Genomic DNA, 17,352 nt, shown 5'->3' on the forward strand with positions numbered 1-17,352 from the left:
CATCCACTGACATGTCATAGAAGGAGATCATGTTCATCAAGGAGGACCTGCCTTTGATAAGCTCATGCTGACTGAGCCTGACCACCTGTTTGCCCTGTACGTGCCACGTGACGGCAATAAAGCTGCGTGAGCTTCCCTGGCACTAAAGTCAGACTGAAAGGCCTGTAGTTACCTGGATTGTCCTTCCTACCCATATTGTAGATGGGCATCACATTTGCTAGCGAACACTTGGCACGAACCTCCTGGATATCCAGGACTTCAGCTGTATGATGGAGAGTGTCTTGGTGAGCACTTCTGGGAACTCCCTGAGTACCCTTGGGTGGATCCCTTCTGGCCCCATAGACTTGCATATGTCTACATGTTTTAGCAGGCTGCTGACCATTTCCTCGTGGATTATGAGTGCTTCATTCCACTCCCCATGCCTATCTACTGGGTGGTCAGGGGACAGGGTACCCAGAGAAATATTGGTCTTGCTGCTAAAGAGTGAGGCCAAAAAGGCATTAAAGAGCTCATCTCTTGTCACTGTGATTCCCCTCACATCCAGTAATGATGGAGATTCTCCTCAGTCCTCCTTTTCTTGTTTATGTATTTATAAAAACATGCTTATTGTCTTTAGGAGCAGTAGCCAGATGGTGCTCCTGTTGGGCTTTGACCCTTCTAATTTTCTCCCTGCACAGCATTACAACATCCTTATAGTCCTCCTGAGTGTTGCAGGTGCATCCCTTGAATTTCATTTTACATAAAGTTAGGGCAGATTAAAAAGGTTATCTGTAGAGTGACAGTGAAGATGTGTAATTTTTGCATTTTTGCCTTGTTTGCTGCTGATGTCTAAACTGTGTGGCAGAGCCATTCAGTGTGGCGGAGAACCCTAAAAAGACTGGAAGATCTGTTAGAATTGTGCAACTGGGGAAGCAGTTTTCTTCCAGACCTTGAATGTATCCAAATGTGGAGAGAAATACTTTGATATATTTCTCTTTCAATTAAATATCAGTGATATGCGTTGATATGTGTGACATATGGCGAGAGGTAGGATGTTGTCTGGAGTACAGATAAAGCCTGTTACTGTAGAGTATTGGGGCTGAAGCAGATTTAGAGTCTGGAAAATAATTGGGTCAATGTGGCTTTGGCTAGGGTATTCTTTAGTGTCATAGCTGGTGCCAGGGCCTGTGCCATTTCTGTTCTGATCATGGTGTCCCTGTCCTTAAAGGCAGTGAAGTTTCCCTGAGAATAAAGTATTTGTCAGAAAAGGTTCCCATGTAGGACAGGTGTCTGAGGTGAAAGGATGCAGCTGGAGTCACCACCATTTATGAAGGTGAAGACAAATAAGAGCAAAAGGGTGGTGTGAGAACAGGTGTCCCCTGGAAGTGCTGACCTAGAGCTAACTGATCCCAAGTACTGATGTAAGAACTATTAGCCATGAATGTGAATTCTTACTGTTTATAATGAGATCCACTAATTCTGCATGACAGAATCACAAAGATATGATTGATGCTTAGTGCTGGTTCCTGTTCTTTCTCAACTGAATGTACTTAGACGTGTTTAATAACTGATCCCAAGTACTGTTTTTGTCTTGCACATGCTGGAGTCATTTCCTCTGGATCTCTGCTACCTTCACAGCGAATGCCATGGGGTTTTCTTCTGTTGTATGGGTAGGCATTTTTCTGGAAATCCATTTAAGTGAACAGAAGCAAAAACAGGTCTTCAGGTGTTGTGGTCTCCAAGACTGTATTTATAGTGGGGGAAACTGATCAGTGGCGAGTGCCCTGATTAATTTGCTCAGTAGCCCGGATGTGGGTCCACAGCCTGTTCAGAGACCTGAGGGGAGCTGTTGGTTCCTTCATGCTGCACCCCTAGAGGGGGAAGAGTTTCATAGTGGTAGTTAACACTGGAAAGACAACAAAAGTTAGACCGCCAAACGTTGTTGGAAAGCAAAGGAAACTTTCAATCAAGAAGGAGAGGAAGAATAACGTTTGGGATTCGTGGAGGACATGGTGCTTCTGCAACACAGGGTTGAGACTAAAAACTATTCAGAGGTCGAATTAACACTAATAATACTACTTGTTATGCTGTAGAATGAAGACAGCCAGAGGACCCCTCCGCCTTCACTCTGCTTATGACTGCCATGAAGATTAGAATGCATTCGATCTTATTCTCGAAAAAGAGAAAGAGTTGCGGAGGCAAACGCACCGACTTTGGGCCGCTTCGCAGGGAAATGTACCGTGGCGCCGTGTTCGCGGGGACCGAAGGTTTCCGCGGAAGAGGCAGGGCGGTGGCGGTCGGTGTGAGCCGTGCCGGGCGGCGGCTGCGGGCGCCGCTGTTCACCACGGAGCAGAGGAAGGAGCTGAGCGCTGCAGCCAGCCCCGCCCGCTGCGGCCCGGCTCGCTCGGCCGCAGCAGCTCCCGGCTCGCTTGCTCACTCGCTCGCTCGCTGTGTCGGCGGCCGGGCGGGCTGCGAGCGGCCCCGCGCTGCGGAGCCGTACGGCAGCGAGGCGGCGGCGGGGCCGGAACCGGGGCCGGGTACCGCAGCAGTAGCCGGAGCGACAGTCCAAGCCGAAGCGAGCGTCTGAGTCGGAGCTGGAGACGGGAACCGGAGCGAGAGACTGAGCCAGAGTCGGAGGCGAAGAGTCGGGGAGGCGGCGGGGAGCTGTCGGCGGGCGTCCGGTGGCGGCGGAGCCGTGGCGGAGATGTGCGCGGCGAGAGAAGGGCGCTGGGGCCGGAGGCAGCGAGCGCTGCTGTGCTGCGTGTTGGTGGCGGCGTGGGAGGCGGCGTGGGGGCAGCTGCGCTACTCGGTGCCCGAGGAGCTGCCCAAGGGCTCTTTCGTGGGCGACGTGGCCAAGGACCTGGCGCTGCAGCTGGCGGCGCTCCGCGACCGCGGCGCCCACATCCTGGACCGAGGTAGGACGCGGTATTTCGCTCTGCACGCGAACAGCGGCCACCTGGTGACGGCGGAGAGGCTAGACAGAGAGCAGCTTTGCCGGCTGGTGGAGCGTTGTGTGTTGCGCTGCGAGGTGATCGTGGAGAGTGAGATGAAAATATACGGGATCGGAGTGGAAATCACAGACATTAACGACAACGCACCAAGCTTCAACGAAGTACATCTGGAAGAGGAAATGAGTGAGTCTACAGCTCCCGGGTCGCGCTTTCCTCTGGCCGAGGCTCACGACCCGGACGTGGGAGTGAATTCCCTGCAGAGCTACGAGCTGAGCGGCGACGAGCACTTCTCGCTGTCCGTGCAGGCGGGAGCCGACGGCGAGAAGCGTCCCGAGCTGGTGCTGGCCAAGGCGCTGGACCGGGAGGAGGCGGCGTTTCACGAGCTGGTGCTGAGGGCGAGCGACGGCGGCGAGCCGTCTCGGACGGGCACGGCGCTCATCCGCGTGTCTGTGCTGGACGCCAACGACAACGCGCCCGTGTTCAGCCAGGCGGTGTACGCGGTGCGCGTGCCCGAGGACGTGCCCGTTGGCTCCACGCTCCTCACCCTCACGGCCACCGACGCCGACGAGGGACTCAACGCGAATGTGAAATACTCGCTTAAAAAGGCGACGGACATAGCATCGGAAATCTTCCACCTGGATCCCGAGATGGGGTCGATCAGGCTGGTGAGGAGTCTGGACTTCGAGGAAGGCGACTCCTACGTGCTTGGGGTGCAGTCACGGGATGGCGGCGGCCTATCCGACACAGCTACAGTCTCGATCTCGGTGACCGACGTGAACGACAATGCGCCCGAGCTGACTGTGTCGTCGGCGCTGAGCGAGGTCTCTGAGGACGCGCCGTCGGGGACGGTGGTGGCCCTGCTGCACGTGCAGGACCGGGACTCGGGCGCCAACGGCGAGGTGCGGTGTTCGCTGGTCGGCGACGTGCCGTTCCGTTATTCATACACGTTTCATACCAGGTGCCAAGGTCTGCACCATTTCTGTTCTGATCATGGTGTCCCCATCTTTGGAGGCAGTAATGTTTCCCTGAGAATAAAGTATTTGCTTAAAAGTGCCTATGTAAGGGAGGTCTCTGAGGTGAAAGGGTGCAGGCTGGAGTAACTACCACCTATGAGGAAGAAAGCAAAAATACATCAGAAGAGTGGTGTGTGAGCAGGTGTCCCTTGGAAGCGTTGATCTAGAGCTCTAACTGATTCTAAGTACTGTTGTCTTACGCTTGCATGTGCACCCATGTGCTTGTCACCAAAGGGGCTTTGTTTCCTTCCCATTGGATGTTCTTCAGGTGTATGGGTAGGTATTTTGTTGGAAATTGAAGTGAAATGAAAGCAAGACCAGAATCTTCAACTGTTCCAGTCTTCAGGACCACATTTGGAAGGGAAGGAACTGACTTGAAAACACTCCCCAGATCACAAGGAATGGCAGAATTTGTTTCTGTGTCACTTGAGTACAGATACTGTAGTCCCTGCTTGTCTTAACTGACCAAAGGTTAGAGATGCTCTTTCTTGTTCCTTGGCCCAAGAAAGAGGTGCTCAGGCAGGGGAATGACAGAAGTCTGATTTCCAGCAATGAAGATGGAAGAGTCAGCAGGACATTTTTCTGTGCAGTGTTTGGTTCCTTGCAATGTGCCAAGGTCTGTGCCTGATTCACTATGACCTTTCCCTCCATGTCACCAAATGGGATGAAAATCTTCTTTGCATGTGCCTTCAAACTAATACCTCTGGATGTCCAAATATGCTGCATGAGCATTCAGCTTGAGGTGTCAGTGACTTCCAAGTGTACTGGAGGATGACTTCTTCAGGCAGAGTTGTGTCCATATATGTAGAGAATTGTTTGCCTCACGTGGGCCGGTTGGAGGTTTTTGTTTCATTATATTTAGAATCAGTAGCTGAGCTACTGTTTTTTTTTTTGTTGTTTTGTTTTGTTTTGTTTTGTTTTACTGTATATCTATAATCAGAAATAACCAAGACAGACATGCTACTGCTTTGCAGGATGGAAGTTGTGGAGAAGAGAGGCATGATTTCCTACCTGTTGCTGCCTTTAAGTGACAGCAGGAGGTCCTGGAGCACTGCACACTCCCATTATGTGTGATCTTCCAGTGCGATGCTGGCTAAACAGAGGAACTGGTGTGGAGTGCTTCAGGCCAATGCCAGGTACCTGTAAGATGTTCTCAGCTCCAGGAGGACTGGAGACAGAAAGCTTCCCTGTCTGTATGATGTCCTGCATTGCATAGGGCTGGATGTGCATTTATTAGCCATGAATGTGAGTGCTTACTGTACAGAATGAGATCCACTGATTCTGCATGACAGAATCAGGAAAATATGATTTATGCTTCATGCTTGTAGTGGGTTTATGTTGAAAGGTTTTGGTAATGGGGGGGCTGCAGGGGTGGCTTTTGTGAGAAGAATTCAGAAGCTGCCCCATGTTAGATAAGGGCCATTTTCAGCTGGCTTCATAGGGACCTGCTGTTACCCATAGCTGAGCCAATAAGTGATGGTGTTTACACCTCTGTGAAAGCAGAATTAGGAAAGGAAAAAATAAAATAAAAATAAAAAAAATAAAATAACTTGATGCACAACAGCAGCTGGGAGAGTGAGGAGTGAGAAACAACCTTGTAGACACTGAGGCCAGTGAAGAAAGAGGGGGAGGATGTGTTCCAAGCACAAGAGCTGAAATCCCCCTGCGGTCTGTGGAGAGGACCATGGTGGAACATGTTGTCCCCCTGCAGCCCCTGGTGTACCATGGCAAAGCAGATTTCCACTCCACAGCCCGTGGAGGAGCCCACAGTGGAGCAGCAGGTGGATCTTACCTCTAGGAGGCTTCAGCCTGTGGAGAGCCTCCACCGGAGCAGACTTCAGGCTGGACCTGTAGCCCATGAAGAGGGGACCACACAGGAGCAGGTGAACTGGCAGGAGCTGCTGCCCATGGGGGACCCATGTTGGAACAGTTTACTCCTGATGGATGGACTCCGTGGTACAGACCCATACTTGGAGCAGTTCTTGAAGAGCTGCTGCCTGTGGGAAGCCCATGCAGGATCAATTCAGGAAGGACTGTATCCCATGGAAGGGACCCCACGTTGGAGCAGGGAAAGAGAGTGACTGTGAAGGAGTGGTGGAGACAAAGTGCTACAGACTGACTGCAACCCTCATTCCCCCATTCCCATTGCCACTTGGTTGGAGGAGGTGGAAGAGGGTGGATGGGGGGAAGGTGTTCTTAGTTTGTTTTCTTTGTTTCTCACTCCTCTAGCTTCTTAGTAATAGGCAATAAATTTTATTAATCTTCCTATGCTGAGTCACTTCCCTTGAGCCCTTTTCATCTTATTTTCTATCCCTTTGAGGAGGGGGAGTGAGAGAGCGGTTGTGGTGGAGCTTGGCTGCTCACCTGAGTAAAACCACCACAGTACTGGAGATATTTCCTGCTTTGTCTTTTTCTCAAATGATTGTACCTGGATCTGTTTGATAACTGATCCCAGGTACTGCTTTTTTCTCACACCAGTTTGTACAACACCATAGTCATCTCTTGTAGGTCATTGCTACCTTCACAGTGAATGCCATGGGTTTTCTTCTGCTGTATGGGTAGGCATTTTTCTGAAAATCCATTTAAATGAATAAAACCAAGACCAGGTCTTCATCTGTTTCAGTCTCAAAGACTACATTTATAGTGGGGAAAACTGGTCAGTGGTGTACCCAAACTGGTTTTCCTGTAGCAGGGATGTGAAGTGAGGTGCACAGCCTTCTCAGGGAGCTGAGGAAAGCTGCTGGTTCCTTCATGCTGCACCCTAACAGGGGGAACTGTTTCATATCAGTTGTTAACATTGGAACGACAACACAAATTAGATGGTCATACTTCGTGGGAAAGACAAGGAAAAGAATAAGGTTTGCGATTCGTGGAGGACATAGTGCTTCTGCAATATTGCGTTAAGACTAACAACTATTCAGAGGTCGAATTAACACGAAGAATTCTACTTGCTATGCGGTAGAACGAAGAAAGACAGAGGAACAGTCTACCTTCTCTCCGGGCATGACCACCGTGAAGACCAGGATGCATTCAAAATAAGAAGACAAGGTTATGTGGAAACAGACGCACTGTCTGTTTACTTCTACTTGCAATGCAGAAGAACGAAGATAGGGAACCTTCTGACCCCAGACAGCTCATGACCGCCCTGAAGACCAGAATGCATTTCATCTTCTTCGCGAAGATGACAAGGTGTTGCGGAAGCAAACGCACCGACTCTGGGGGGAATGTACCGTGGCGCCGTGTTCGCAGGGACCGAAGGTTTCCGCGGAAGAGGCAGGGCAGCAGCGCTCGGTGTGAGCCGCGCGTGCAGTGCCAGGCGGTGGCTCCGGGCGCCGCTGTTCACCACGGAGGAAAGGAAGGAGCGGAGCGCTGCAGCCAGCCCCGCCCGCTGCGGCCCGGCTCGCTCGCTCGCTGTCTCGCTGTTTCGGCGGCCGGGCGGGCTGCGAGCGGCCCCGCGCTACGGAGCCGAGCTGCAGCGAGGCGGAGGGACCGGCGAGAGCGGGCGGCGGCGGGGCCGGAACCAGGGCCGGGTACCGGAGCAAGAGCCTGAGCGACAGTCTCGGCCGAAGCGAGTGTCTGAGTCGGAGCTGGAGACGGAAACCGGAGCGAGAGACTGAGCCAGAGTCGGAGGCGAAGAGTCAGGGAGGCGGCGGGGAACTATCGGCGGGCGTCCGGTGGCGGCGGAGCCGTGGCGGAGATGTGCGCGGCGAGAGAAGGGCGCTGGAGCCGGAGGCAGCGAGCGCTGCTGTGCTGCGTGTTGGTGGCGGCGTGGGAGGCGGCGTGGGGGCAGCTGCGCTACTCGGTGCCCGAGGAGCTGCCCAAGGGCTCTTTCGTGGGCGACGTGGCCAAGGACCTGGCGCTGCAGCCGGCGGCGCTCCGCGACCGCGGTGCCCGCATCCTGGACCGAGGTAGGACGCGGTATTTCGCTCTGCATGCGAACAGCGGCCACCTGGTGACGGCGGAGAGGCTAGACAGAGAGCAGCTGTGCCGGCTGATGGAGCGATGCGTGCTGCGCTGTGAGGTGATCGTGGAGGGCGAGATGAAGGTTTACGAGATCGAAGTGGAAATCACGGACATTAACGACAACGCTCCCAGCTTCGGAGAGGCAGAAAATGAACTTAGAATGAGCGAAACGACAGTTCCAGGTTCGAGTTTTTCCCTCTCTAAGGCTCGCGACCCGGACGTGGGAGTGAATTCCCTGCAGAGCTACGAGCTGAGCGGCGACGAGCACTTCTCGCTGTCCGTGCAGGCGGGAGCCGACGGCGAGAAGCGTCCCGAGCTGGTGCTGGCCAAGGCGCTGGACCGGGAGGAGGCGGCGTTTCACGAGCTGGTGCTGAGGGCGAGTGACGGCGGCGAGCCTGCGCGGACGGGCACGGCGCGCATCCGCGTGTCTGTGCTGGACGCCAACGACAACGCGCCCGTGTTCAGCCAGGCGGTGTACGCGGTGCGCGTGCCCGAGGACGTGCCCGTTGGCTCCACGCTCCTCACCCTCACGGCCACCGACGCCGACGAGGGACTCAACGGCGAGGTTAAGTATTCGATGACAAAATTGACGGCCGTACAAACAGACAAATTTTTTGTGGATCCCGAGACGGGATCGATCAGGCTGGTGAGGAGTCTGGACTTCGAGGAAGGCGACTCCTACGAACTGGAGGTGCAGGCACATGACGGCGGCGGCCTTTTCGACACTGCTACAGTCTCGATCTCGGTGACCGACGTGAACGACAATGCGCCCGAGCTGACTGTGTCGTCGGCGCTGAGCGAGGTCTCTGAGGACGCGCCGTCGGGGACGGTGGTGGCCCTGCTGCACGTGCAGGACCGGGACTCGGGCGCCAACGGCGAGGTGCGGTGCTCGCTGGTCGGGGACGTGCCGTTCCGCCTGCGGAGCTCGGTGGGCAGCTACTACAGCGTGGTGACGGCGCGGGAGCTGGACCGGGAGGAGGTGTCGGAGTACAACGTGACGGTGCGGGCGGCGGACGGCGGGTCGCCGTCGCTTTGGAGCAGCGCGGTGCTGGCGCTGCGCGTGCTGGACGTGAACGACAACGCGCCGGTGTTCGCGGAGGCGCGCTACAGCGCCCGTCTGTCCGAGAACAACGCCGAGGGCGCGCTGGTGCTGACGGTGCGCGCGTGGGACGCGGACTGGGGGCAGAACGCGCGCGTGCGGTACCGGCTGGCGGAGGGGCGTGTGCGGGGCGCGCCGCTGTCGTCCTACGTGTCGGTGCAGGCGGAGACGGGCGCGCTGTACGCGCTGCGCTCGTTCGACTACGAGGAGGTGCGCGAGGTGGGGCTGTGGGTGCGGGCGGAGGACGGCGGCGCGCCGGCGCTGAGCAGCAACGTGTCGGTGCGGCTGCTGATCGTGGACGAGAACGACAACGCGCCGCAGGTGCTGTACCCGCCGGCGGCGGCGGCGGCGGCGGCTCCGGGCGCGGGCTGGACGGGCGTGGAGCTGGCGCCGCGCTCGGCGGAGCCCGGCGCGCTGGTGGCCAAGGTGGTGGCGGTGGACGCGGACGCGGGGCAGAACGCGTGGCTGTCCTACGAGCTGGCCAAGGCGACGGAGCCGGGGCTCTTCCGCGTGGGGCTGCACAGCGGCGAGGTGCGCACGGCGCGCTCGCCGCTGGCCCGCGACGCGCCCAGGCACAGCCTGGTGGTGGTGGTGAAGGACCAGGGCCGGCCGGCGCTGTCGGCCACGGCCACGCTGACGGTGGTGCTGGCCGAGAGCGTGGCCGAGCTGCTCTCGGAGCTGGGCAGCGCGGCGGCGCCGGCCGAGCCCGCCGGCAGCCTGACGCGCTGGCTGGTGCTGGCCGTGGCGGCCGTGTCCTGCCTCTTCCTCGCCTTCCTGCTGCTGCTGCTGGCGCTGCGCCTGCGGCGCTGGCGCCGCTCGCAGCTGCTGCCGCCGGCCAGCGGTGCCTTGCGCGGCGTCCCGGCCTCGCACTTCGTGGGCATCGACGGCGTCCGCGCCTTCCTGCACTCCTACTCGCACGAGGTGTCGCTCACCGCCGACTCGCGCAAGAGCCAGCGGCGCTGGGCGGCCGACAGCTGCTGCAACACCCTCCCGGCCCGGCCGCCGCCCGACAAGGCCGCGCCGCTGCTCGGGGACGACGCTGCCGGCGCCCGCGGCGCACAGCCCGACGCCCTCCCGGTGAGTCGCTCCGGACACCCCGATGCCCTCCCTCTCGGCGCTTGCCTCCCATCCTCCTCCTTGCCTTTCCCTCCCTGCTCTCCTTCCCAGCTGGTGAGGTTTGCTGCTGTGCAAGGGACAACTTTGATTGGTAGCAGGCTGTGGGTTGCTGCCCCTAGCTCAAGGGAGCCAAGCGTGGGCTCTGATGCCAGTGTTACACTTGCTGTGGAAGTTGGGAGATGAAAGAGGTCTTATCACCTGCAACTCTGCTCTAGGTGAGCAAGTCTACATGCTCTTGACTTCTAACTTTTTTCCCCCTGCCATGTGGTTGCTCATTTCATCTCCTGGCATGTATCATGCCAGTTTTCCTTTTGTTTTTACCTATTCTGAGTAAACTGAGTAACTTGAGATTATCAGGTGGTTAGGGTACATCATCCTGATATCCCATGTGCATGATCAGTAGTGTGAGGCTGTCTTAAAAAGAATCTTAATATGACCATGTTTCATTTGTCTGCTTCTCTATTCTCTACCCAGTGTATCTTTATTGCATGAAGATCTTCTTTAGGACAGAAATGTATGTTTTCCTGTAATGAATATCAGAAAGACAATCCTAAATGTTCTATTCATGTTGTGCTGTGTGTGAAAGGGTTTTGGAGGAAAGAGGAGTGTTTGAGCATTGACCTCATCAGAATTGAAGAAGCTTTACTAGCAGCCACATGCTATTGCAACAGCTGTATCCTGTCTTCATTGCCTGAAATTCAGTTGTATAATATTTGTTTAGATTGAGGAATGGGGTGTCAAGACTGAGAGTGAAGTTCTTTTCATGGTCTGCAGTTTTTGCATTTTTGCATTGTTTGTTATCAATGTCAAAAGTAGGCCTCAGTGTGGCAGAGAACCCTGTAAAGGCTGGAAGATCTTTTATTAATTTTTGAACTGTGGGACCTGTTTCCATACATAACTTGAAAGTTTACTGCTGTGCAGTCAAAGGCATTGGTATCCTTATGTTTCCCTAAAATATCGCTGAATGATAAGCCCTTATTAGTGGCCGACATACAGTTAGAAGCTGGAAGTGTTGTATGTGAAGGGTTGTTGGAGAAATGAGGAGTGTGTGAACATTGACCTCCCAAGAAAGGAGCAGGCTTTGCTAGTAGGCTCAGGATGTGGCAGCAGCTTTGTTGTGGCTTCATCACTCGGATTTGTGTTGCATAATATTTGGTGAGATTGAAGAATGGAGTCTGAAGAGTGAGAGTGAAGTCCTTTTCATGTCCTGCAGTTTTGGCATTTTTCCCTTTGTTGTCAATGTCAAAACTTGGCCTTATTGTGGCAGAGAACCCTGAAAAGACTTGGAGTCTATTATTTACTGTTGGACCTGGGGGAGCTGTTTGCATACATAACTTGAAAGGTTACTGCTGGGCAGTCAAATCTTTGATATCCTTACGTTTCCTTAAAATGTCCCTGAATGATAAGCCCTTATTACTGTCAACATACATTTAGAACCTGGTTCTTGAAAGTGGTGCAAAACTGTGAATGTAGAGGATTGAGGGCGTGAGACTCTAAATGTGGAAAATTGATGTGTCAGCAGTGATATTGTTTGAGCAGTGGTTTGATTTCATTGTGAAGTCCAATTTCTGTAGCATTTATGCACCATTTTATCCAGGTTTCACAACCCTGAAAAACAACGCTAATCTTCTGATAACAAAATGTTCTGCACAGAAACTGTGTATGTAGAGCTACGATGTCAGTATAATGGCTTCTGATAACTGTGAAAATCCTCATTAACCAACCTATATCTGCATTGAGGTATAGCATTTCTTCCTAGTTGTAATTCTGTTTTCAGTGCTTTGTTTGCAAGAAGGTTGTGCTTCATATTTCTCATTTCTAGGTAGGCCTTTTACATTGGAAAATGTGAAGTTTGTATTGCAGCAAATCCTTCTCTCCCTTGAGAAGGTCTTATCAGCCATCTGGAGACAAATATTCATGTATAAAGGAAACAAAACAGAAGGTCAAACCAAATCTGTCTTAATTGCTCACAAGACTTTCTATGAGAAAGGGCCCCATAGGAAGGCCTTTACATTTACAATTTCATATTAATTGGAGATGAGCAGGCCACATCATGGAAAAGTGGAAGAAAGCTCATGAAATTTTCTAGAAATGAAGTTGAGATGACCTCTCTAGGGCTTTCCTTACAGCTTAAGACCTCAGTAATTTCTTGGTGATCTAGGTAAGCATTTTTCTGTGCAGAGAGAAGACTCTGCCACATTCTTAGTGATTTTATCTATCACATTTTCTCTTTGCGCTGCTTCTCTCATTTTATCTTTTCCTTGTCTTTTGTTTACGTGTTGGTTGAGTTCTCAGTAGCAGTGTAGCCTTGTTTCCATACATATCTTGAAAGTTTACTGCTGTGCAGTCAAAGCCTTTGATATCCTTATGTTTCCCTAAAATATCCCTGAATGATAAGCCCTTATCTTTGGCCAAAATACAGCTAGAAATTGTTTATTGAGAGTGGTACAACTTAATGCTGTGAATGTAGATGAATGAGGGTGAAAGGCCTGTTCTGAATTTGGAAAATAGTCATGTCCGCAGAGATATTGTACGGGCAGAGGTTTGACTTCATTGTGAATGCCAATTCCTGTAGCATTTATGAATGATTTTGTACTGCTTTTGGTTGTCCTAAAAGGCAATGCCAATCTTCTGATACCAAAATGTTCTGCTCAGAAACTGTGCATGTAGAGTTACACTGTCTCTGTATAATGGCTTTTAATACCTGTGAAAATCCTCGTTAATCCACCCATATCTGCATTGTGCTGTAGGGTTTTTCCTTAGTGTAATTCAATTTTCAGGCCTTTGTTTTCAGGAAGGTTGTTCTTTATATTTCCCATTTCTGGATAGGCCTTTTGAAAATGTGGAGTTTGTATTGCAGCGAATCCTTATCTGCCTTGAGATGTTCCTATCAGCCATCTGGAGACAAATATTTGTGTATACGGGAAATGAAACAGAAGCTCAAACTGAATCTGTCTTCATTGCTCACAAGGCTTAGCATAAGAAAGCGTCCCATATTAAGGCCTTTCCATTCACAGGTTTATATTTTTTCGAGATGAGTAGGCCACCTCATGGAAAAACGGATGACAGCTGATGCACTTTTCATGAAATGAAGTCCAAATGAACACTCTAGGGCTTTTCTTGCAGCTTAAGACCTCAGTGATTTCTTTGTGTTCTAGAGAGGAATTTTCCTGTGCAGAGAGAAGACTGTGCCACAGTCACAGTGATTTTCTCACTTTCTCTTTGAATGCTTCCTTGTGATGCTTGTCTTCCTCGTGCTTTCTTTGCCTGGTCTTTTGTCTAGGTGTGTTGGTTGAGTTATCAGTACCAGCATAGCTTTGTTGGGGAATGTGTTATGTGTTCATGGGCCTCGCCCATGTAAGTCACTAGCTGGGTATTTCATCTGAGTTAGACCTGGGGTGTTAGTCTGTAGATGTGATGGTGCTTGTAATTTCTGTTCCATTTTTGCTTCCAGGGACTGGATCTAAATATGATGTCAGTGGAAGAGGCGTATATGTGTGGAGCAGTGCATATGCTTAAAGGAGGGGGAGATTGCCGTCCAAAGACAATCCTGATGACCCAGATTCTGCTGAAGGGTGTCTCCTCTCTCTTTCCTCTTAGATCTTTGGTGTGCTTTAGAAAATTATGAAGAAATACACCTCCCTTCTTGGTATACCTTGATGGCGTGGTTGTATGCAGTGAGTGGTACTGGGAAATGGTCTGCTCATTTTTCTGTTGGTGAGACATGCTTGGAAATTCTGAGGGTGAAAGAAATTTATTAAAGATGTTGAAGGTTAGAGAGGAAACGGTAAGTAAACTCTTTATGAGGTGCTGTAGAAGAACAGACCTTTCTCTCTCACCTTGTGATTGATCCATTAGGCACACAGCCGTAGTTCATGCACTTTGAAATCTTCCTGATGAGTAGATTTGGCATTAGAATTGCTATTTTTCCTTTGTTGGAAGCTTCAGGAGAACCTTCTGGGGAATTCATTCCCTACTTTCTACCTTACATGTCCTAATGCTATGAATACTCAAAAATGTCCATTTAGCTGCATATCATTTATTCTCTTCACAGTGTTTATTATTATATCTTGATAATGTGGTGAAAAGAAAATTGTCCATGGTGTAGTCTTTGTGCCCATTGTGGAGAAAAGGGGTCACCAATTGGTCTTTTGATGATGTCCTTCTGGCTGTCATGAAGAGGGAAGGCAACCAGTTGAGAGTAGTTTGGGAATTCTTTATATGTTAATGTCTCTTGCTGGAAGGAGGAGCCCTTGAACAATGACCTCCCAAGAATGGAGCTGGAAGTGGTTTCGCTAGCAGACACGTGCTATGACAACAGCCGTTTTCATAGAATCCTGGAATCATTTAGGTTGGAAAGACTTCTTAGATCATCTAGCCCAATCTTTAACCTGGCACTGCCAAGTCTGCCATTAAACCATGTCACTAAGCTCTACATCTACACACTTTTTGAAGACCTCCAACAATGGTGGCTCAACTACTTCCTTGGGCAGCCTGTGCCACTACTTCACAACACCTTCAGGGAAACTTTTTTCCTAATATCTAACCTAAAACTCCCCTGGCACAATTTGAGGCCATCTCCCATCCTCTTATCACTTGCTGCCTAGGAAAACAGGCCGATTCCCTCTTTGCTGTAGCCCTCCTGTAAGGTAAGTGTAGATCATGATAAAGGCTTCTATGAGTCCCCTTTTCTCTAGGCTAAAAAAAACACAAAAAAAACAGCTCCCTTAGCTGCTCATGATACGACTTGTTCTCTAGACCTTTCAACAGCTCCATTACCCTTCTTTGGACCTTCTCCAGCACCTCGATTTCTTTCCTGTAGTGAGGGGCCCAAAACTGAATGCGGTATTTGAGGTGCTACCTCACCAGAGCCAAGTACAGAGAGACAATCACTTGCCTAGTCCTGCTGGCCAGACTACTTCTGATACAAGCCAGTATGCTGTAGGCCTTCTTGGCCACCTGAGCACACTGTTGGCTCATATTCAGCCAGCTCTTGACCAACACCCCAAGGTTTCTTTCTGCTGGCCAGCTTTCCAGCCACCCTTCCCCCCACCTGAAGCATTGCATGGGATTGCTGAGCCCCAAGTACAGGTCCTGTCAAGTAGCCTTGTTGAACCAGATACTGCTGGACTCGGCCCATTGGACCAGCCTATCCAGATCCATCTGCAGGGCCTTCCTATCCTTGAGCAGATGAACACTCATGACTAGCTTTATGTCATCTGAAAAGATACAGAGGGTGCACTTGATCCCCTTGTCCAGATATTGATACAGATACTGAAGATAACTGGTCCCTATACTGAGCACTGGGCAATACCATGAGTGATTGGCCTTGAACTGGATTTAACTCCATTCACTTCAACAACTCGTGCCTGTGCACCTAGCCAGTTTTTAAGCCAACGAAGCGTACACCTGTCCAAGCCATGAGTAGCCATTTTCTCCAGGAGAATGTTGTGGGAAAGAGTGTTCAAAAGCCTTACTGAAGTCAAGGTGGACTATATCCACAGCCTTTCCCTCATCCACTGACATGTCACCTTGTCATAGAAGGAGATCATGTTCATCAAGGAGGATCTGCCTTTGATAAACTCATGCTGACTGGGCCTGATCGCCCGGTCGTCCTGTAAGTGCCAAGTGATGGCAGTAAAGGTAATCAGCTCCATGAGCTTACCTGGCACTGCAGTCAGACTGACATGCCTGTAGTTGCAGGTGCATCTCTTGAAATTCACTGTACATAATGTTAAGGCAGATCAAAAAAGGATGTCTGTAGAGTTACAGTGATGTCCTTCACATCTGTAGTTTTCACTGTTTCGCCTCATTTTGTGTACTTCAGTGTGGCAGAGAATCCTAGAGGACTGGAAGATAGGTTAGGACTGCAGGACTGTGGAAGCAGTTTCCTTCCAGACCTTGAATTTTTCCAGCTGTGGAGCGAATTACTTCAATATAGTTCTCTTTCAGTAAAATGTCAGTGATTGATATGCCCTGTTCTTTCTTGTGTGACATATGTCAAGAAGTAGGATGTTGTTCTTGGTGCAAACAAACTGTGGCTGTAGAATACACAGGCTGAAGCAGGTTTAGAGTCAGGAAAATTGTTGGGTCATTGTGGCTTTGAATGGGGAATGCTTTGGTTCCATACCAGATGCCAAGGCCTGCACCATTTCTGTTCTGATCATGGTGTTCCTGTCTATAGAGGCAATGACGTTTACCTGAGAATAAAGTTTTTGACAAAAAAAGCCTATATTGGGGAGATCTTTGAGATTAAAGGGTGCATCTGGAGTCACCACCATGTATGAAGGTGAAGGCAAAGAAGAGCAGAAGGGTGTTGTGGGAGCAGGTGTCCCCTGGAAGAGCTGATCTAGAGCTGTAACTGATCCCAACTATTGTCATCACAAGCCTGCATGTGCACCTTTGTATTTGTCTCCCATGGGGTTCATTTCCCACCAATTTCCATATTCTTCAGATACATGGGGAGGTATTTTGTTTAAAATTGAAGTGGAATGAAAGCAGGATTCGAATCTTCAACTGTTGCAGTCACCAAGACGACATTTGGAAGGGAAGGAACAGATCAGAGTAGACTGCCCAGATAAATGGCAGAAATTGTTTCTGTGTCACTGTACAGATGCTCCAGTCCCTGCTTGTCTTAGTTGGCCAAAGGTTAGAGGTGCCCCTTCTTGCTCCTTGGCCCAAGAAAGAGGTGTTCAGGCAGGGGAATGGCAAAAGTCTGGCTTCCAGCAAGGAAGACGGAAGACTCAGCAGGGCATATGGCTGTGCAACATTTGATTACTTGCACTGTGCCAGGGTCTGTGCCTATTTCACTATGACCCTTTCCTCCATGTCCCCAAAGGGGATGAAAATCTTCTTTGCATATGCCTACAAACCAATACCTCTGGATGTCCAAATGTGCTTCATGAACATTCAGCTTTAACTGTCAGTGACTTCCAAGTGCAGTGGGCATGACTTCTCCAGGCAGAGTTGTTTCCTCATAAGCTGTGAAATGTTTCCTTCACATCGTCCAGTCAGGGGTTTTTGTTTCTTTTGTTTAGAACCAGAAATAACCAAGAGAGATGAACTACTATATTGCAGGAAGGAAACTGCGGAGAAGATAGGCGTGATTTCCTACCTGTAGTGAAATGCTTGCCTCACACAGGTCCGTTGGAAGTTTTTGTTTCCTTATGTTTAGAATCAGAAATAACCGAGAGAGACGAGCTACTGCTTTGCAGGAAGGAAGCTGTGTAAA

General features: G+C 50.9%; 2 protein-coding genes and 1 pseudogene across 3 annotated transcripts in view; all 3 read left to right on the plus strand.

Moving 5' to 3' along the window:
- LOC308177993 (protocadherin gamma-A10-like) overlaps positions 1–17,352 on the plus strand; it is a 52,588-nt gene that overhangs the window by 7,928 nt on the left and 27,308 nt on the right. The window lies entirely within an intron of this gene.
- Positions 2,356–6,208, plus strand: LOC308178017 (protocadherin gamma-A10-like). The gene has a single exon (XM_080555987.1). The coding sequence runs from the start codon at positions 2,684–2,686 to the stop codon at positions 4,028–4,030; it is 1,347 nt and encodes a 448-aa protein (XP_080412113.1). The 5' UTR covers positions 2,356–2,683; the 3' UTR covers positions 4,031–6,208.
- Positions 7,020–17,352, plus strand: part of LOC308177982 (protocadherin gamma-A10-like) — a 63,849-nt pseudogene continuing 53,516 nt past the window's right edge. Inside the window, exon 1 of the transcript XR_013956148.1 lies at positions 7,020–14,308. The product of XR_013956148.1 is annotated as a protocadherin gamma-A10-like (transcript). The remainder of the gene's footprint in view (positions 14,309–17,352) is intronic.

This window comes from Anser brachyrhynchus, assembly GCF_964034855.1.
Source record: "Anser brachyrhynchus genome assembly, chromosome: 14".
NCBI classification, from domain to species: Eukaryota; Metazoa; Chordata; class Aves; order Anseriformes; family Anatidae; genus Anser; species Anser brachyrhynchus.

Bases quoted from the DNA above. Each gene is read 5' to 3' on its own strand.
- LOC308178017 (XM_080555987.1), top strand. From the start codon at position 2,684: ATGTGCGCGGCGAGAGAAGGGCGCTGGGGCCGGAGGCAGCGAGCGCTG.